Source organism: Dendrobates tinctorius, unplaced genomic scaffold, assembly GCF_039654945.1.
Source record: "Dendrobates tinctorius isolate UK_male_01 unplaced genomic scaffold, ASM3965494v1 ptg000030l, whole genome shotgun sequence".
In the NCBI taxonomy this organism is placed as follows: domain Eukaryota; kingdom Metazoa; phylum Chordata; class Amphibia; order Anura; family Dendrobatidae; genus Dendrobates; species Dendrobates tinctorius.
The window spans coordinates 34,508,813-34,531,491 of record NW_027361698.1 but is presented as its reverse complement, the minus strand read 5'-3'; the positions used below and the strand labels follow the sequence as shown (position 1 = coordinate 34,531,491).

At 43.7% G+C, this 22,679-nt stretch overlaps 1 protein-coding gene across 7 annotated transcripts in view; it reads right to left on the bottom strand.

Annotated features, from left to right (window-relative positions):
- ADAD1 (adenosine deaminase domain containing 1) overlaps nt 1–22,679 on the bottom strand; it is a 437,856-nt gene that overhangs the window by 378,728 nt on the left and 36,449 nt on the right. For 6 of the 7 annotated variants that reach the window (XM_073572015.1, XM_073572016.1, XM_073572013.1 and 3 more), the window contains one exon: nt 2,934–3,122. The exons of the other annotated variant lie outside the window; for it this stretch is intronic. In XM_073572015.1, the coding sequence (XP_073428116.1) occupies nt 2,934–3,122 (189 nt within the window). The remainder of the gene's footprint in view (nt 1–2,933; nt 3,123–22,679) is intronic. 7 annotated transcript variants of the gene reach the window in all.

Genomic DNA, 22,679 nt, shown 5'->3' with positions numbered 1-22,679 from the left:
ATGCAACAAAGAGATGCAAGGCCTGGTGGCGCGAATGAGGCAACATCATGAGAAGTGCGGTGATGAAGATGACCAAAGAAACACTTCTGAACAGGCAGGATCTTCAGGTCGGTAAACATTTTTATTGCATCCTATTTCTAAAGACTGAACTGTCATGTGTGAGAAAAATTAGATTTCTTATTATTACTGCATGTTACTGTCATTTGGTAGTTATGAAGAAAAACAAATATTTCTTTTGGGGCAGGGGCAGTGATGTGTTGTGTACAATAAGCAGAAATTGTATAAACAATAAAATAACAGCATTGACTTTTTTTGTTTAGGGGAATTCATGGATTCTGGAAACTATCCACCTCCAAGATCACCATCATCCTGTTCTACAGTTTCAGAGTTATCCATCCAGGATAGTGCTTCATTAGCAGCAGCAGCAGGATCATCATCATCATCATCAGACACCCACAGCCACATATCACCATCACCCAAAAGGAAGAAAAAACCTTTACCTCCTGGAACCACCATAGATAGGTTTGTGATAAGAACTAGCAGATTAGAAAAAGAGTTGATTGATGAAAAAATTTCCCAGTTTATTTATGCAACGAACTCTTCTTTCCGTCTGACTGAGAACCCACATTTCATTAATATGGTTCAGTCACTGAGACCAGGATACAGTCCACCCGGCAGAGCTGATGTTGCAGAGAAACTGCTGGATCAAGTGTATGACAGAGAAATGGAGCAATGTGCAACAGCTCTGGAGGGTAAAATTGTTAACCTAAGTATTGATGGGTGGAGTAATGTCCACAATGATCCTATTGTATGTGCTTGTATAACAACAGAAGAAGGTAAAGTCTTCCTTGCACAAACAACTGATATGTCAGGAAATGCACACACAGCAGAATACTTACAAGAAGTGGCAGTAAAAGCTATAACGACATGTGAACAAAAATTCAAATGTCTAGTACGCAGTTTGGTCACTGACAATGCTGCAAACGTATCCAAGATGAGAAGAGATTTAGAAGAGCAGGGAGGGAATACAAAGCTGCTAATAACATATGGTTGCAGTGCTCATTTGCTGCACCTCTTAGCCAAAGACTTAAGTGTTCCAGAAATAAAGGCTAATGTTGTTGAAATTGCTAAATACTTCCGTAATAATCATTTTGCTGCAGCAGCTCTGAAAAGGATGGGTGGAACCAAGCTAACGCTCCCACAAGATGTTAGATGGAACTCTGTGGTGGACTGTTTTGAGCAGTATATCAAAAACTGGCCTATTCTGATGATACTTTGTGAAGAAAATCGAGATAAAATAGATGGCACTGTCACGGCCAAAATCCTCAACATTGGGCTTAAGAGAAATGTTGAACATATGCTGAGCTTCCTGAAACCCATCTCTCAAGCTTTAAACAAAATACAGAAAAATAGCTGTTTTATTGCAGATGCTGTTGAAATTTGGAAGGAACTGAGTGAACACTTAAAAACAGAACTACACATGGACAGAATTAAATTACAAGCAGTAAACAAACGAATGGGACAAGCACTGACTCCAGCTCATTTTTTTGGCAAATATTGTCAATATCCAATATCAGGGTCAAAACCTAAGTGCTGAGGAAGAGGAGTTAGCTATGACATGGGTATCTAGCAATCATCCATCTTTAATGCCAGCTATAATAAACTTCAGAGCTAAGGGGGAACCTTTCAAGAAATATATGTTTGCTGAAGATATTTTAAGGAAGGTCACACCAGTAAACTGGTGGAAGTCACTTAAGCGCTTGGATTTAGAGACTGTTCAAGTAATGATTTCACTTTTAACAGCAGTAGCTTCTTCTGCAGGCGTTGAAAGAATATCCTCTTCCTTTGGACTCATTCATTCTAAATTGAGAAATCGGTTGGGACCCAATAAAGCAGGAAAGCTTGTTTTTCTTTTCCAGATTATGAATAGGTACAAAGAAGATGATGATGAAGATGACGACGACAAGTGAGCTACAGAGGACAGCAGGGACAGTAGTATTTAAGTTTTTCATGTGTTGGCTGGGCTGACAGTCTAAGTTTCTTAAAATATATATATATTTTGTTTAGCCAAATTAGTTAACAAACATGGATGTTTGTTTAAGCAAATAACTTATGCTGTAATGTTATTGTTTCAGTTGAATAAATCTATTTAAATTGTTATTAAGGTCAGGATTATTTTTCTCCTTCCTAAGTACAACAGAACAGTGGTGTCCAAATATGAATGATTAACCCATTAAACTGGGGAGAAAAAAGTAATATAAAAAGTGATTCTAAAAATCTTCATCTACTTGCATGTTAAAGTAGCAAGAACTAGTTTAGGTAGAAACTTTGATTTAAATCACTGATTTAAATCAAGCCTTACTGACTAGTGATTTAAATCGTGATTTAAATCAGTTAGATTTAAATCAAATCCACCCTGATCAGTGGACACGCATCAATTTAAGGAATCCTTTCAAAAGATGACGATTGTAGGAAGGGGAGGGGGAGGGGGGAGGAAAAGGTGGGATTTTAGCTTAATGTCATAAATATACTGTAACTGTCTGTACCTTTTCCTTGTTGTTAAAATTGTTAAATTAATTAAAATAGTTTAAAAAAAAAAAATTGACCTAGTGTAAATTTACTACTAATAAGTACAAGGTATTACAAAAAATACAACCTCAAAATCACTAATCCGTTGAAGTGGTCAGAAATGTAAAATTCCACCTGGTCAGGAAGATGAAAACAGGTTTAGGGGTGAAGGGATTAACCATACAAATATCTGCCTAAAAAAAAAAAAAAAAATCTAAAATACAAGCAGTAAACTTTGTGAAAAACTAAATTTGTGTTAAACTTTTGGCCAAAATTGTACAACTAACACACCACACACTAACTACATAAGGATACATAAAAAAATCACATTGTCAAAAGATTTAAAAGTTACAATTAATCCTCACCTGTTGTTACAGTCTCTTTAAACTCAAGTTCCATTCTCTGCATTTGTGAAAATTGGTGTAAAGCAGAAACTGAATTAAATTCGCCAAGTTTATACTTCATAATAAACTCTTTCGGAACTTTTTTAGGTGCCAAAGACAATGTTGGTGGACGTAGAATCATCTCTGCCAAAAATGGTTTAGGACAGTTCCCTGGATAAATTGGTTATGAAAGAGTTAGGTAATGCAGGTGTGAGACTAGAAAGTCAAGAGAATGGAGAGGGAGAAAGAGTATGTTTAAGGGAACAGTCATAAGACCGTATAATTTGTACAAGAATCGCAAGCAATGTTAGGACTGGCCGGCCTCTCCGGACCCGAGAGTGACAGCATGCATTTCTATGCATCTGTCATGCTTGGGTAGAGAGAACTGCCAGCCAGTCCGAGCATTGCGATCCTTGCCCGAGTTATACAGCCGCGCGATTATTCTGAATTCTTAAAGGGGTACTCCAGGGAGAAAATAAAAATTAAACTCCCTATGCCCTCATACTAGAAGGATGAGATGCCCAATACACTTCTATTATCTTTAGAACACTTGTAATTCAGTGTAACAGAAGCTGCTCCTTACTGCTCCCTCCGCCCATCTGGAACAATAAGTCAAACAGCAGTGTGCAGCTCCCAGCTGTGAGTAACAGCCAATACACGAAGAGGAGGAGTGGCCAAGCACCCTGTTATATAAACAGCTATCAGGAGACTGGCTGAAGATAGCAGCATGGAGCTGCACACTGCTGTAATGTACCAGATGGAAAAGTGAGCAGTGAAGAAAGTTTCCAGTCATGACATCCACCTGATATCTCCTTGGAGGGGAGGGAGTGGCAGGCTTCCCATTCACTAGTAGCCCTGAAGTGAAGGTGACATTATCAGGGGATTGGCTACTACTAGAAGCTGGGAGGGGGCAGGACTCGCCACCTTATTGCATGCTGCAGTGAAGGAGACATCAGAGGGATGACTGCTGCTACTAAAAGTCAGGAGCAGGCCAAACCCCCTCTTATCGCTCTGGCTGTTACTCACAATAGGGACCTTCACACTCCTGTGTGACCTATTATCCAAGACAGTAGGGGAGCAGCTCCTGTCACAAGTTACAAGTGTTCAGAAGACAACAGAAGGCAATGGGCATCTTGCCTTCAAAGTTTATGAAGGCAGTGACTTTACAGAATTTTTATTTTTTATCTGCCCAGAGTATTCCTTTAACTTTTAAGTGCACAGAGAAAGCAGCTCTACTCTTGAAAATAAAAATTAGATAAGCACGGCAAAACTTGAATCCGTCAGAATATAAAAGACACATCCAAAAAAATAATACTATTGACTACAGCTGTATACTCATGCAGTAAATATTATTTGCACTCAACTACTAAATACACTGTAAAAATATTCCCATTTAGTGAAAATATTTTGATATATACAGTGTGCTTCGAAAAAGTATTCATACCCTATACAGGTTTTCACTTTTTTATATTGGGATTTTATGTGATATACCAACACAAAGTAGCAAGTATGTGTGAATTTTAAGAGAAATGCTACATGGTTTAATTATTTTAAAAATATAAATCTGAAAATTGTGACATGCATTTGTATTTAACCCCTTGTAGCCTGATACCCGAAAATGAAATCCTGAATGACTAATTGCCTCAAAAAGTCATATAATTTGTAAATTTGAGTACACATGTAATTTACTCTCAGTATAACTACAGCTGTTCTGTGAAAGCCTCAGAGGTTTGTTTGAGAAAATTAGAGATGAAACAGCATGAAAAAAAAAAAAAAAATAGAGAGATAGATAGATAGATATATATATATATATATATATATATATATATATATATATATCTCCATCACACATCTCACGGAGCACTGTTCAAAACATCATCCAAAAGTTGAAGGCAAGGCATGGCTGTCCATCTAAACGAACATCCCAAGAAAGGAGAGCACTAATTAAGCAAACAAGAGGCCCATTGTCAGTGCAGAGGTCCAAAGGACAACTAATGTTGCATGCTAAACAAATCTAGCCTTCATGGCAGAGTGGCAAGAAGAAAGCCATTTTTTAAAGGGAACCTGTTTGCAGGATTGTGCTGAGTAACCTACAGACAGTGTCAGTTTGTAGCCGTTATAACTGTTTAAAATGATACCCTGGTTGCTGAAATCTGTCTTGTGGTTGCTGTTTAATATTTATTCTCAGTTTTCAGTTAATGATATGCCCGTGCTTCAGGGCGGGGTCTTTATGTGGTGTTCTGCTTAGCTATTACTCAGTAAGGCTTCTGAAAGGTCACTGATCTCAGTGACCTGCCCCCCATTTTACATAATGAATATTATAGATTGATAAAAAAACAAAACAATCAACTTCGGCAGGCATAGGCGCTGCAGCATGATCGCATGTGTAGTGTACATTTAATCCTTTTATGTGATGCTATAAATAAAAAAATTTAAAAAAAAAAAAAGTGTCTCAAAATGGCGCTGGCCACTCCTGTGCAGTAACAGCTATCAGCGATCCAATACCGCGCAGGCACCGCCATCTTGCTAGAGAATAAAAAAATTGCCTCCTCAAAGATGGCGCCGATAGCTGCTACTGCGCAGGTAGCTCTATCCCGCTAGAGAAAAAAAAAATTGCCTCCTCCAAGATGGTGCCGATGGCGCCTGCGCAGTAGCAGCCATCGGATCGCCAATAACGGCTACTGTGCAGGCGGTGCCATTTTGAGAGAAAACCAGACAGGCCTAAATACATCTGCACTAACCAGGGTGCAGCGGACCCAAGTAAAATGGCAACCGCACAGGTGCAATAATACCAAATAAAATAGCCAGCCTACAATCAGGGATTGGCCATGTGGTACACCAGTGCAAAAAAATAATCCGCATGTGGCAGTGTTCACACAGGGAATGCAGAGCTTCTGGTTCACAGCCTCTTAGTAACATCATAGAGGGGGGCTGCCCAGTGCTAACTAAAATGCACCCTGGTTAGTGCAGATGTATTTAGGCCTGTCTGGTATTCTCTTGATTTTTTTTTTTGGAGGATTTTTTCCTCTTTCTGAGGTTTTGGTGCCATTTTGAGACAATGTTTTAATGTCTATTTATAGCATCACAAAAAAAAAAAAAAAAAAAAGTAAATACACATTACACATGCGAACATGATTCAGCACATGTGCCGCCGCCTTACTGCTTTAGGTGAATTTTTTTCTAAATATGTATATAATGTTCACTATGTAAAATATGGGGCAAGTCACTGAGGAATCAGTGAACCATCAGAAGCCATACAGACGATTAGCTAAGTAAAGCACCGCATGAAGCCTCACCCCGGAGCACAAGCATATCATTAACTCAAAACTGAACACGGATGTGTGTGTACTCACCATAAAATCCTTTTCTCCGAGCCAACTCATTGGGGTCACAGACCATGGGTGTTATGCTGCTGCCACTAGGAGGCTGACACTAAGTTAAAACAAAAAAAGTTAGCTCCTCCTCTGCAGTATAAATCCTCATGCTGGCTCCAAGAGAACTAGTTCAGTGCAAAAGCATTAAGAGATCATTAGCATCATACGAGTACAACACATCAAACTTAAGAAAACATGAACAAGCCAAAAAGCTAACACGGTGAGGGCTGTGTCCCCAATGAGTGGCTCTGAGAAAAGGATTTTACGGTGAGTACACAAAAACGGAGATTAGACCTACCGGTAATGTTATTTCCAGGAGCCTGTTATGAATGAGTCACCGGAGGAGGAAAAAACAAAAATGCAAGCTAAGTCCAGAAAACCGGAGAGGTTGGTAGCTAGCGGATTGCAGACCCCTGATCCTATTCACAACAACTAACAGTAGCCGTGGAGCGTTCCTACGGTGGTCCTAGACGCCTCTTCACAGCCGGAGAACTAAATAAGCCAAAAGAAAGGGGAAATCTAAACTGCCCCAGAGCAGACCCCAAAGCAATAGACAGCCCCCAACATGTATTGTCGGTGAAAACAGATGAAAACACAAACACAGACAGAAAGACAGGCAGAGCAAACGATGGGGCCCAACTAACTAGATAGGCAAGGATAGAAAAGATGCTGGCTGCAATCCGCAAAAACCCTACCAAAAATGTCCCAACACATCTGATAGGAAAAACGGCCCTGAAGTCACTAGACTTCAAAATCCCTATATCAGCACTCCAATATATTCTGAAGACAGAGCAAAAGAGATTTAACCGATCAGGGACAAAAATGGAAATTCAGCAGAGCCCTAGTCGGGGCTGGCAGAACACAAAACTAAGCAAATCAGTCAAATCTCATGGAATAATAACAGAGCAAAACTTAGCTTTAGAAGACAGGAACTGAACTGGAGGCCAGAGCTCAGAGCAGAGAAATCACCAGCAACCCTACAGGGCGTCGGCTGCCTTATATCCACTCAGAGATTCCGGATGTCCAATTGCAATTCACCTGTTCAGGTGACAGGTTTCTCCCATCCAAATCAGTTTCACCACCTCCTTTCACCAGCAAAAGGGAGTTTATCGGACATCAAAGGTGAACGAGAAAATGAGCTCACAACAGGAGCCCATCCTGACAGCACAATGGGGTTGTCCTTTCATCCTTACAGGGACAGGAAATGCTTGAGAGGTTAAAGGTCCCCTCCCACACCCCAGTGATTTTTCCAAGTACCACACAAGTATGGATGCAATTATTATTTATTGAGATTTAATACAAGAATATTAACACAAATACAAATCATCGGGAGGGAACTAACAGTGCTGTCTCAGGATGGACTCCTGGAAATAACATTACCGGTAGGTCTAATCTCCGTTTTCCAAGACATCCCATCCTGAGAGCACGCTGGGGAATACCAAAGTAGGAATTCGCTAGGGTGGGACTACTGCTTGTAGCACTTTATGACCAAAGGTCGTCTGGCTAGCTGTTAGCGTGTCCAATTTGTAGTGTCTACAGAAAGTGTTTAGTGTAGACCAGGTGGGGCGGCCCTGCGTATTTGCTCTACTGAGACTCCCGCCCTCTCTGCCCATGACGTCGCTATTGCCCTAGTGGAATGGGCTCTGGTATAGTTAATCACTCAACCTCGTACACTGAGGCGATAATTGATGTTATCCATCTTGCTAGGGTGTGTGTAGATGCGCCTCTACCCCTATTTTTACCACCGTACTGGATAAACAATTTAGTGTCCTGTTGCCACTCTCGCGTGACCTATAAGTAGCGTGTGACCGCTCGTCTGACGTCCAGTGAGTGAAAGTTTTTCTTTACCGTTTTTCGGGAATAAGCAGAATGAGGGTAGGACTATCTCCTGGTTTAGATTCTGGGGAGATACTACCTTAGGGAGGAATCCTGGGTTTAGTTTTAGTATTATGCGGTCCGCGAATATCTGGATGTAGGGGTTCTGGACTGACAGGGCCCGGATCTCGCCCAGCCGCTTGGCTGAGGTGATGGCTACCAGAAACACTTTTTTTGTGAGCTTTGTGACGTCTATTTCTGATATTGGCTCGTAAGGGGGCCTGCATAAAGCGTTAAGTACCAGATTTAGGTCCCACGGGGGGACTGTTTTCCTTAACGTGGGTCTCAATCTCTGGATGGCCTTGGTAAAACGCGCTATCCATGGATGAGAAGCCAAGGAGAAATCAAAGAAAGTACTTAAAGCTGATATCTGGACTTTCAATTGCTTGGAGTTAGGCCCCTATTAAATCCTGCCTGCAGGAAGTCAATGATTTTAGGGATATTTGGGAGAGACAGGTCTATGGGGGTACTACCACCTTCCGAGCAGAACTTCTTCCAAATTTTATGATACATAGCACTCGTAACGTGCTTATGGCTAGCCCGCAATGTGGAGATCACTTGGTCAGAGAGGCCTCTGGATTTTATGATGTCCCTCTCTGAAGGTTCTCCGGATCTGGGTGCAGAACTGGGCCCTGGGAAAGCAGATTCTCTACCGTTGGTAGATGGAGTGGCCCCTCCTGAGCCATCTTCAGGAGGGGGAACCAACTTCGCCTGGGCCAAAACGGTACGATTAGCATTACCCATGCTCTTTCCTCTGGATTTTTCTGAGGACTCTCAGTATTATGGCGATAGGGGGAAACTCGTATAGCAGTCCCCCTCTCCAACTCTGGCTCAGGGCGTCGACCCCCTTTGGATGGTCCGCTGGGTTGAGGGAGTAGAATCTCTTTAGCTTGGTGTTTTTCTTGTCGCGAAGAGGTCCAGCTGGGGGGGGGGGGGGTTCCTCCCAATGGCACAGGTCTTTGAAGATCTCTTTCAATTCCCACTCGGTGGCTCAGACTTCCTGTCTGCTCAGATAATAGGCTATGTTCCTGAAGCCTTCTAGGTGTACCGCTGACAAGGAGCGAACATTGTTCTCTGCCCAGGTGAGGATGCGAGCTAAGTCCTGAAGCTTCTTGTGCCTTGGGCCCGCCTGATGACGTAGGAAGGCTACTGTAGTCATGTTGTCTGACATGACCTTTAAATGTTGGTCCCGTAGACTCGACCTGCATCGTTTCAACGTCTCCCACACTGCTCGTAGCGCTCTGTAATTTGAGGACTGCGAGCTGATGTTTCCAGGCCATGTTCCCTGCATGTACCTTCCTTCCAAATGGGATCCCCATCCATCTCTGCTGGCGTCCGTGACTATAGTCACGCATGGTGACAGGATCCAAGGCACCTCCTGGCTGATATTTCTGTGACTGATCCACCACATTAGAGATGATCTCAAGGCTGGGGACGGCCGAATCTTCTTGTCCAGAGAGGACTGCCGTCTGTCCCATTTTGTCAGGATCTCCCTTTGTAGGCTTCTTGTGTGAGCCTGGCTCCACATTACACAGGGTATGCATGCGGTCAGGGTACCCAGGATCTTCATTGCAGTCCTTATGGATATTCGATCTCGCCATAGTTGACGAACCTTGTCCCTGATGGGTTTCTTTTTTGCCTCCGGTAGAAATGAGATTCTTCTCTTGGAATCAAACATGACTCCCAGGAACTTCTTCTGGGTACTGGGCTGCAGGTCCGACTTCTCTTTGTTCAAGATCCAATCTAGGCTTTCGAGCGTGGCCATTACTGAGACCTTAACTCTGCTGTTGAGTGAGATCACAAGGAAGTCGTCCAAGTATGGCACGATGATTACGTCGTCCTGTCTCAAGTGCGCCACCTCATCGACCAGCTTCGTAAATACTCGAGGTGCTGAATCCAAACCGAAAGGAAGAGACTGAAACTGAAAGTGGTAGTACCTGCTTCCTTTTTTTAGTACAAAGCACAGAAACTTCTGAGAGTGAGGGTGGATGGGAACGTGATAGTATGCACTTCTTAGATCTATTGTGCACATTGCGGCGTTCCGGTCTATCAGCAGGGTGGTGGCCTTTAGAGACTCCATTCGGAATCTCTTGTATCGGATCCACTGATTTAATGACTTAAGGTTTATAATGGTGCGACTCTCCCACGACATTTTTTTTACGGTGAAGAGGGTTGAACAGTGGCCCTGACCTCCCTCCATTTCTGGGACCAGAACCACTACCCCTGACTTTAGCAGGTCTTTTATGTCTTCCCAAATGGGATCTATAAGGGTCTTGGACCGAGGATTTGTTACGACGAACCGTGCTGGGGGGGGGGTTGTGAATTCGAGGGTATAGCCCCGGGAAACCATATTGAAAATCCACCATTTTTGGGAGATGAGTTCCCATGCACATGCGAAGTGTCTGAGGCGACCCCCTACAGGTATGGCATCATCATCTCCTGCTCCTGGAACTTTGTCTGGTGGGGCGAGGCGGGGATGCCCTACTTTTTCCCACTTTCGTGTACTACGAGCAAGATGATTTCCCCTTCGCTTTGTATTCCTGCCTCTGGTAAGGTCAGGGCCTTTGAAAGGGAAAATGTCTTTGGTTTTTCCTCAGGAAGACCTTTTTTTCCCGAGGCATTCTCCAGAATCTTATCTAAGGCCGGCCCAAAAACCTTCCCACCTGAGAAGGGTATGGCACATAACTTATTTTTTGACTGGTAGACCCCTGACCAGGTCTTCATCCATATGGCTCGACGAGCCGCATTGGATAAAGAATTATTCCTGGCCGCAAATCGCACGGATTCAGCTGAAGCGTCCGCCAGGAATCCGGACGCGATTCTTAACAAGGGAAGGCCTTCTAAGATATCACCTCAAGGGGTTTTATCCTTTAATTGTTGCTCTAAGTGGTCGATCCATAGATGCATGGATCTGGCGACTAATGTGGCGGCTATATTTGTCTTCAAAACCGCCAGAGGCCTCCCAAGCCCTCTTTAGGAGAACATCGGCCTTCTTGTCCATGGATTTCTTGAGGTTAGAGGAATCTTCAAAGGGAATTGAAGTCTTCCTTGACACCCTGGCCACCAGAGTGTCGATCTTAGGAATTTCGTGTTAATGTCCTCTTGGTTAAATGGTTGTCTAAGCTTAAGGCCTGGATCACACTTCCGTTTTTTAAAATCCGTATAAACCCGGCGTTTTCCGTTAAAAAACGGATCCGCCATTTTTTTGGAGGATCCGTTTTTTGGTCCCATAGACTTCCATTAGCGGTTACCGCGGATCTGTCAAAAAAAAAAAAAAACCCGGATCCATTTGCGGTAAAACGGAAACTGATCCGTTTTTTCACACAAAAACGGATGGCGGATGCCAAAAAACGGAAGTGTGAAACAGGCCTAAAGTCTCAAGGTACAACCAGTCGTTTCTCGGCGTCCTCCCACTCCTCCAGAATCATTTAACGGATATGGTTGTTAACTGGGAAGACCTGACGGATCCTCGCTCTTAGGCCTCCGAACATCTCATCCTGGATGGATTTAGTCTTTGGGGCCTCCTCAATCTGCATAGTGCTTCTCACAGCGCTGAGAAGCTCGTCCTTGTTTTCCGAGGAGAAGAGGTATCTTTTCCCTATCTCCGGAGGTTCAGAGGTGTTCTCACCCTCCGAGTCCGTATCAGGGATCTCATCGTCAGATGACTAATCGGACTCCCATCTTGGTCTCTTAGCCTGGGGCTGGCTGGAAGACTGAGCAGGTAGCAGTCCAGAGACAGAGGCCTGGACCTCCTCTCTGACGATTGTGCGCATTTCTGCCAGGAACGAAGCCTGTTTGCCTCTGATGATCCTAAGGGTGCAGTCTTCACATAGGGGCCTCTTCCATGACCCCAGTAATTTGCTGGCACAAATGGGGCATTTGGGTCTGCCCGATGTACTGGAGGTCGATGCTGTAGGAGTCGGTGCCGTCTTTTCCTTAATACAGGCACAGGAGCTTCTTATTAAGCTCTTGTCTTTTTCTTGGAATATACAGCCCACCGCCTTCTACTTACAGACGCTGGCTGCTCGGTCTCGCCTGTCCTCGCAGCGTTTTCCATGGTGGAGTGAGCTCCTGTATGGGCGACCCCCCTCGCTTTATCCTACCTTCAGTAGTCGGGAGTCTGAGCCGCCTGTCCGCCGCGTCCACCCCGATGCGCCCACGCCATTGAAAGTAGTCATCGGGCGCCCAGAAATGACGCGGCCCCGACGCTCCAGCGTCTCTGGATGATGCGGCGGGAGCAGCTCTCCACGGGACACCTGGCGGAGACCACCCCCTTAGGGGGGGTGCCGCCCCGGACCCTCTGACGTGAGGAGTTGGCGTTTGGACCCCGATCCTCCTGGCCCGCGGTAAGCTTCTGCTGGATGCCGCGGGCTACCTCCGCGGCGCTCTTGTGCCTGTCCTTACAGGGACAGGAAAAAGACTGGAGTGTGGGAGGGGACCTTTAACTTCGCGCGCATTTCCTGTCCGTGTAAGGATGAAAGGACAACCCCATCGTGCTGTCAAGATGGGACGTTCTGGAAATCCCTGTTTCTCCTTCGCCTCATTGGGTGACACAGACCATGGGACGTCCCAAAGCAGTCCCTGAGTGGGGAACATTATAACAGATCGAACCCCATGTACCAACTGACTAAAGTAGTCACCACTAGCCAACGAACGGGGAGAGAAAGGGTTGTGTTCTCAAGAGAAAATGAAAAATGCCTACCACACCACCTGAGAGGCAGCCTGACCCGCAGGGGCAAGCTGCATCAGCGGTCGAGGGAGAACTGGTTCCTGTCCCAAGCCGCCACATCATGGCAAACTGGATGGAATGACCGGATGAGTGGCAAAGGGTGTCCAGGGTCAACCCTGAAAAGGACATCCGCTGGGCTGGAACGGGGAAGACTTGCTTAAGTTTTTCAGCCAGCTCATGCGAGAAAGTATTGCAAGTGATACAAACACTCCACACAGTCGTGGAAGTACGGACCCTTGATTAGAAGGTCGTCCAAGTAGGGCAGAGCGACCACGCCCCGAGAGTGCAAAGAAGGACACGACGACCGCCATGACCTTCGAGAACACTTTGGGAGTGGTAGCGAAGTCGAAGGGTAAGGTCGTGAACTGAAGATGCTGTTCGCGAATGGCGAAGTGCAGGAATTTCTAGTGAGGGGTAAAAAAAAAAAAATAAATAAAAAAAATTGGAATATGGAGGTAACCATCCGGAATGTCGATGGATGCTAGAAACTTTTTTTTTTTTTTTTTTTTACAATCAAAGTAATGACCGAATAGTGAGACTATCCGGAAATGGTGACAAACTTGTTTAGAAGTTTGAGATCCAGTATGGGTCTTACGGTTCCGTCCTATTTTGGCACTAAAACCAGGTTCGAGTAGAACCCCTCGAACCTTTAGTTTTTGTATCCGAAAGACACCAGGTGTCTGACCCATTCGTTGTGAACGACAGAAAGCCAGGCCTGACGAAACAGAAGTAGACTGTTGCCTACCCTGCTGGTGTCGACCGGATAACACCAGGAGTCATTGAGCAGAAAATCTCTGGGACCTAGATCCCTTAGATCAAGACTATTTGGGTCGACCGTTCCACTGCTGTCTGGGCATACAGGAGACTTGGGATCCTTTGTCCCTGCGTGGGGAACACCCTGATCCTGAAGAGATAGTGGTAGTGGACCAGCCCGGATTGGTGCGAAAGGACCGAACCCGGATTTGTTGCTGACGCCGAAAAGGACGTCTAAGCCTTGCTGAGGAAGAAATTTGCTCTTTCCTCCCGTAGCATCAGAGATAAGCTGATCCAGCTTCTCTCCAAATTAACAGCCACTATGGACGCAGAGCCCGCTTTCAAATCTCTAAGGCTTCGTTCATGTAATGATAATGTGAGATGACTTCTCCGGAACATTCCAGAATCTTCCATTCTCTACCCAACAGATGAGACTTTTGCCTGTCAGCCCCTGCAACCTCCCTTCCTCCCCCGACATCTTACACATACCAGTGTAACTTCACTGCTTGCAGCTCTGTGTAATTTGAGATCCCAGTGAGGATTCTCCCTCCCCTCAGCTCACACACAAAGCCAGGAAAGGGTTTCTTTTGTTTGAAGCAACATGTGCTTGGATAAGTATGGGAAATATTAAAGAGGCCGGATCTCGGAAACAATACGCGACAGAGATGAAAATTACATATTGGTAACATGCACCGATCAGGCTTCACTACAGTGGTTCTTGCTAAATCCTAGTATCGACAGGACCAGAGAAATGGATTTCTACTGAACCGTGTAAAATAATTAGTCTGTGTTTGGTCTTGAATTAAGGATAGCGACACGCTGGATAAGATGATACCTTGTGCGTCTCTATACGAGGTACCCTCTGTGGAATATGAGTATCATAAGTTTTTTAGTCAGATTATAACTCCAAGAGCAGGGGGGAGGACCATCACCAGACAGCCCCTTTTGTGATGTCATGACCCAGAACTATACACTCATGCAGTCGGGTGGTCATTTGAGCTGGAGATTCCATGCCAAAAGGAACTCAGATGAGTAGAGACGTTTGGCTCTGCCTTCTCCCCACATGGTTAGCCTAAGACCATCTAAGAAAATATAAGTGTTGATTTCTGCTTTTAAACCTGTTTATTTTATATTTGCATTGTACATATCTAATGTCTCAACTTTGTAAGATCTTTTTATCTCTGTAAACACTGCCAGTCTTTTGGGAATAAATAACTATTAGTCTGTCTTCATGCTCTAAAAATGAATTTACGTGCCTAAGTTAATTACGCTACTGATTTGGGTTGGCTTTGAACCCCTCTATTAAGTTTATATATTAAATCAGAGAAAACCGGAGCTGGTGGCGGCGAAGTGTGGTCTGGGTCCCGGGTACTGTTGACTGACGGAAAGGGATTTTATAAGCTAATTGGGTGGCTGCGGCCAGAGCATTCTATAATTCCCTTGCAGTAGCGTGCCGGGTGGCCAGACCTCATTGAAGCAGCGACAAATTATCACAGGTGTAGTTCTCTGACGGACCTTAGGGTAAGGGGGGCGCCGTAGAGCTGCAAGTTCCAAAGTGGAACTGAAAAGTGGGATCTACATAAATCCCCGCAGTTCGTGAAATTTTGTTAGCAGTGGTGGGACATCCAAAATAAATTGTTAGGACAAGACTAGCTTGCTTTTTTTTTTTTAATCACACTGTGGCAGCGCTGGGATAATTAAGATAAGCCCCCCTGTACAGGTGATAGCCGTGTGTCGGCAGTGCATCGCGTCCCTCCGTCTGTGACATACCGGTGTCAGCAATGGAATCGTGACAATTCACATTAGCGTTCGGGGCTTTGCGGACAGCAAAAACAGCTGGCACCGAACCAGGAAGGAGACCCCCCCCCTGCTGCAAAAACGCCGATACGCCGGTACTAGCGCCGCCCAGACCGCTGCGCAGAGCCCTCCAGCCACTCCAGACCCGGCACTTACCAAAGAAGCCGCCGCATGGCAGAGTACGTAGCTCTATCCAGCAGGTCAGAAATATAAAAAACTCCCTCTGCTGTTGCTGCTGATTATCCCTGCAATGTCCAAAGAGGAATCCTCAATCCACCCTCCCTTTAAAAGGGAGGTGGAGAGGGACCGTCCGCCTCCTTGCATCATCTGCTTTAACAGTGGTGATGCAGTGGGGGCTGCACAGATTCCAGAAAAGTGCATTTGTACATCCAAGGGGTTCAATCCCCTAGGATGGAAAGGGCTTGTTGTCCGGCATTAGGCCTGGCTGCAGAAGAGGGTACATGGAGGCGACACTCCTTGTGCTCATCTGTTGATGGTGCGGGGAGATCGGTGTCCTTTAAGGGACCCGTCGCCCCTAAAAATCAGCCTAGGCATAGCGTCGCACATCTCAGGAGGGGGTACATGGAGGCGACACTCCACGTTCCCAAATGTTGTTGGTTCGGGGAGATCAGAGCCTTGAAAGGATCTGTCGACCCTTCATCCGAAGAAAAAAGTAAAAATCAAAAAATTTTAAGATTAAAATAAAAAGGATTTTTTGGTCTGAAGACCAGACCCGTGTGCCTCAGACGGACACTATGCAAGAACTGGCTCTCTTGGAGCCAGCATAAGGGTGTATACTTCAGAGGAGGAGCTAACTGTTTTAGTTTAGTGTCAGCCTCCTAGTGGCAGCAGCATAACACCCATGATCTGTGTCCCCCCCAAAGAGGCGAAGGAGAAATAAAAATTAAACCACCACCACAAGACAGATTTCATCAACGAACGTATCCTTTTAATCAGTTTAACGGCGCCAACTTGACAGTGTCTGTAGGTTACTCAGTACAATCCTGCTGACAGGTTCCCTTTAATGCAAGCTATATGAAGTCCAGTTTGCAGTGGCCAAATGAGACCAAAGTAGAACTTTTTGGGCAAAATGCAAAACACAATGAATGTTTGAAAACTAACACTGCACATTACCCTGAAAAGACCATCACCAACATGTTTGTGGCAGCATCTTGTGGGAATGCTTTTCTTCAGCAGGGATAGGAAGCTAGTCAGAGTTGATGGGAAAGTGGATGGAGATAAATACACGGTAATCCTGCAGGGAAATCTGTTAGGGTATGGGCACACAAAAAGTAAACCCGTGAAGACAAACATACGGCACATCTTGGCGGCGTAGTGTGTTACTGATGGTAGCCTTTGTTACGATGGTCCAGCTCTATGCAAGTCATTTACTAGGTCCCCCGTGTGGTTCTGGGATTTTTGCTCACCGTTCTAGTGATCATTCTGACCCCATGGGGTGAGATCTTGCGTGGAGCCCCAGATCGAGGGCGATTATCATTGGTCTTGTATGTCTTCCATTTTCTTATTATTGCTCCCACAGTTCATTTTATCACAAGCTGCTTGCCTATTGCAGATTCAGTCTTTCCAGCCTGGTGCAGGGCTACAATTTTGTTTCTGGTGTCCTTTGACAGCTCTTTCTTATTCACCATAGTGGAGTTTGGAGTGTGGCTGCTTGAGGTTGTGGACAGGTGTCTTTTATACTGATAACAAGTTCGAACAGGTGCTATTACTACAGGTAATGAACGGAGGACAGAGGAGCATCTTAAAGAAGTCACAAACACTTACCTTTTCCACCAGAATTTGCAGAATAAATCTTGCCAAATCAGCAGGGCTGTGGAGTCGGAGTCGGAGTCGTGGAGTCGGAGTCGGTGCTCATTTTGGTGGAGTCGGAGTTGGAGTCGGTATAAAATGGACCGACTCCGACTCCTAAAATATATAATAAATTGGGTACAGTAGTTCAATGCAGGATGTGCTGAATATTTTTTCATAGGAGTTTGGGAAAGTTATGAAATGTCCTATAAATGGCTGTTATATTCCTGATCTAAGGCTACATTCACACACAGTGTTTTTCCTGTGTTTTTTGAGGATACGTTTTTCAGCTGCAAAAGCTGATCATCTTTTTAAAAAAACTGCATCACCTGAAAGGTTTTTGAGCTCATAGATAATGTTTTCAATAGCAAAAGCAGATTAGAAATCTGCTCTATCCATTTATCCATATCTGTCTATCCATATCGTATCTGTACCAAAAAGAATGAAAACCGGGTAGTACACCAATATATATTCTGTTCTATATAAATATCTTGATTATTGGATCATAAAAATGATTAAATGTCTGAGGTTCACATTGTACTACAATAAATTTTTCACTTAAATATAAGCAATATGTGTGGGAGTCGGAGTCGTGGAGTCGGAGTTGGAGTCGGTGTAAGGGAAATTGAGGAGTCGGAGTCGCAAGTTTGGCTTACCGACTCCACAGCCCTGCAAATCAGACAAGGTTATTTTCTGGATTTATCATCTCATTTTGACTCTCATAGTTGTGGTCTACCTATGATGTCAATAACAGGCCTCTCGTTTTTTATTTTTTTTTAAATTCGTTTATTGAACCAAAGGCAGGATATACAATATGCAAACTGACAGCAATGAAAATATCATGTAACACACATACTGTACAAATCACAGAGCATCAAACAACGTATGTATACCAACTGTGCATAGAATAAAACATACTGTCAATTGCCTACATTAGTCTATGTATTTTTATCTAAATAAAGCCTGCCAACTTCTAAAACATTACTACTACTACAAAACAACTATTTGCAGCCTATGTCTATATGTTTAGCTCTTTATTATACGATATCTCCGTCCTACAACGTGAGGTGAGAGGAGTTCCACCTCTCCCATATCTTCTCAAATTTGCCCGGGCACCCTCTGTTTTGGTAGAGCGTGCGTTCATATGGTATAATTGAGTTCACCAATTCTATCCAGGTCCTAAGGGAGGGATCCGAACCCCCCATCCACCGCAGTGCCAACACTTCGTGCCATGAACAATGTCTCCCGTAAGAAAATCCCCGTATAATGTCCCCATGTCTCATCATCCCACACCCCAAATAGACAAACCAATGGCTCAAGGGGAACAGGAATCTGTGCCAGGGAGGTTAATAATGACGTTACCTCTTTCCAATAGTGTACTATAATCGGACATTGCCAAATCATGTGAATAAAATCTACATCGGATGCATGGCATCTCAAACACTCCGAAGATTGGAAACGGCCCATCTTAAAAAGTCGAGTCGGAGTCAAATATGCTTGGTTTATGATATAAAGTTGTATCATTCTATTGTTAATTGACGGAGATACCTTAGTTGGTGACTCCATTATTTCCTCCCACTCCTCTCCCTGTGTATCAGGGATGAGTCTTTCCCATTTCCCCCTAACCAGGCATATGGCAGATTCAGTCCCCACCAATAGCATGTGTGTGTACAGTGAGGAGATGAGACCCTGGGGACCCTGTGATTTAAGAATGCCTATCAAGGGTAGAGAGGAAATAGTATTATTCATACCGATATTTCTCATATGCGATTGAAAGGCTGATCTTAATTGCAAATATTGGAAGAATTGTGACCTCGGGACATTGCACTTAACTTGCAGTTGTTCAAAAGATAATAGTGTCCTACATTCATATATATCCCCTATCGTAGAGACATTGTACCGAGGCCAGAATTCGGCAGATGGGTGGACAAGCAATGTCGGAAAATAACTATTATTCCATAAGGGCATTTCAGCTATGATATCACTAAATCCAACCACCCTCTTAATCTGTCTCCACACTAGTCTTGTCAGACGAAGCATGGGCAGCAGACGTGGACCTTTTACTTTTTCCATCTCCAAGAACCCCAGCGGGCAATCAGCACGTGCGGCATGAAGCAGATGACTCTCAGAATTAGGAAGACAATTACCAGGCATCCACTTATTTATAGCTCTTGCCTGTCCCACCAGATAATATAGAAAAAAATCCGGTAGCGCTACCCCCCCCCCCATCCTTTTTTTGGCCTTTGTAGGGTGGATAGCTTAAGTTTTGGCCTGGTTTTCCCCCATATAAAAGACGTAATCTGGGAGTTCAAATTAGTGAAAAAGATATAACTTCAAGAGAAATGTGCTGTCTTCCAGGTGCAAAAATTAAAGATGTGTCTGACAGGATATCAGGACTCTTCAGACCTACAGATGACTACCCATTCCTGCTACTACATGTGGGGACAAATGACACTGCAAGAAACGACCTGGAAACCATCTGCAGAGACTTTGAAGACTTAGGCAAGAAAGTGAAAGAACTGGGAGCGCAGGTGGTCTTCTCTTCCATCCTCCCAGTGTATGGCCATGGAACAAGGAGGTGGAATAAGATTCTGCAGGTGAACAACTGGCTACGTCGATGGTGCCGTCAGCAACAATTTGGATTTCTGGATCACGGAGTGAACTACTTATACGATGGACTACTTGCTAGAGATGGGGTGCACCTTACGAAGACTGGAAAGCAGGTATTTGGAAGTCGCCTTGCTACACTTGTAAGGAGAGCTTTAAACTAGAACAACATGGGAAGGGAAGCAAAAGACCAGAAAAAGCCATACACCTGACAAATGCTACTGAGAACTCTGCTATTAGAAGTGGAAAGGAAGAACAAAGACGAAATAATCTAATTAAAAAAAATATTGGAGAAAGAGAAACCAATCACAAACTAAAATGTTTCTATACTAATGCACAAAGCATGGGCAACAAACAAGGAGAATTGGAACTACTAACACAGGAAAAGAAATATGATGTCATTGGAATCACTGAAACTTGGTGGGACAATACACATGATTGGAATACAAGACTAGAAGGATACAACTTATTTGCAAGAAACAGACTTGATAAACGAGGAGGGGGTGTCGCATTGTATGTTAGAAATGCGTATATCTGCACAGAGATTGAAGCTTCAGAGACTGGGAGTTCTGTGGAAACTGTTTGGGTAAGAATACAAGGACAGAACAATGGAAAGGACACCATTGTAGGCATTTACTACAGGCCGCCTGTGCAAGCTGAAGATATGGATGAACTCTTTATGCATCAAATGGCCAAGTTCTCCAAAAAATATGACATAGTTGTCATGGGAGATTTCAACTATCCAGACATTTGTTGGGAATCTCTCTCAGGCAAAACTAACAGGTCAAGGAAATTCTTATCCTCTCTTGCTGACAACTTTATCTTCCAAAAGGTAAAGGAGAAAACAAGGGGAACTGCTACCTTGGATCTAATCCTTATAAACAGGGAGGAAATGGTTGAGGAGGTAAAAGTGGCTGGGACCCTAGGAGGTAGCGACCATGCTATTTTAGAATTTTGGATAACTAGAGGCGGAAGACCTGTGAAGACTCAGACGTCAAGGTTAGATTTCAGAAAGGCAGATTTTAAGGGATTCAGAAAGAGAATTGGAGGGATCCAATGGCTGGATATCCTTAAAGACAAAAATGTCCAGGAAGGATGGGAAATCTTGAAAAATGAAATTCTCAAAGCACAGTTGTTAACAATTCCGAAAAGAGGGAAGAATAGGAAGCATTTAAGGAAACCAGGATGGATGAACACAGAACTTAAGCACATGCTAAAAAGGAAGCAAAAAATGTTTATAAAATGGAAAGAAGGAGGCATATCTAAAGAAGAATATAATGCTGTCTGCAGAACCTGCAAGGCACAAATCAGATTATCTAAAGCTGAAAATGAATTGAGGCTTGCAAGAGATGTCAAAAGCAATAATAAAGGATTTTGGGGATATGTCAAAAGTAAAAGAAAAGTCAAAGATGCTATAGGATTTTTACAGGATGAAAATGATGAAATGGTAAGACAGGATGTTGAGAAGGCTGAACTTTTAAATTCCTATTTTGCATCTATTTTCTCTCAGAAAGGAAATGTAACATCAACTGTTCTTCACTGTCCTATTAAGGGAATAGAAGAATCCAGGATATCTATAAACAGAAAGATAGTGAGGAAACACTTAGCTAACCTAAATGTATTCAAGTCTCCAGGTCCAGATGAATTACACCCCAGAGTACTGAAGGAGATAGCAGAAGAAATTTTTGAACCCCTCTCCATAATCTTTGAAAATTCTTGGAGAACAGGAGAAGTGCCAGAAGACTGGAGAAGAGCAAATGTTGTTCCTATCTTCAAAAAGGGGAAGAAGGTGGACCCAGGCAACTATAGGCCGGTGAGTCTGACTTCTATACCATGAAAGATCTTTGAACAAATTATTAAACAACATGTATGTCAGTACCTGGATAAGAATGAAGTGATTAAACAGAGTCAGCATGGGTTTGTAACTAATAAGTCATGTCAGACTAATTTAATTTCCTTCTATGATGGTATTACTGATTGGGTGGATCAAGGAAATGCTGTAGATATAGTATATCTTGACTTCAGCAAAGCATTTGACAAAGTCTCTCATACAATCCTTATTGAAAAAATGACTAAGTATGGAATGGACAAGGCAACTGTTAGGTGGATTCATAACTGGCTTAGTGATCGGACCCAAAGAGTGGTCGTAAATGGCTGCACATCCAGTTGGAAGAATGTCTCAAGTGGGGTACCACAGGGCTCTGTCCTGGGCCCTGTATTGTTCAACATCTTTATCAACGATTTAGATGAAGGAATTGAGGGTAAACTGATTAAATTTGCTGATGACACAAAGCTAGGAGGGATAGCTAATACTAGAGAAGAGAGAGAGAGGATTCAAAAAGATTTAAATAAACTGGAGAAGTGGGCAGCAACTAACAGAATGGTTTTTAACAGGGAGAAATGCAAAGTACTACATCTGGACAATAAAAATGAAAAAAGCATATATAGAATGGGAGGAATAGGGCTAAGTGACAGCACATGTGAAAAAGACTTGGGCATACTAATAGATCACAGACTGAATATGAGTCAACAGTGTGATGCAGCAGCAAAAAAGGCAAATGCAATTCTAGGATGTATTAACAGAAGCATACAGTCTAGATCACGTGAAGTCATTATTTCCCTCTACTCCTCTTTGGTCAGACCTCATCTGGAATATTGTGTCCAATTTTGGGCACCACATTTTAAAAAAAGACAACAAACTGGAGCAAGTTCAGAAAAGAGCGACCAGAATGGTGACCGGTCTGCAAACCCTGTCTTATGAGGAAAGGTTGCAGGATTTGGGAA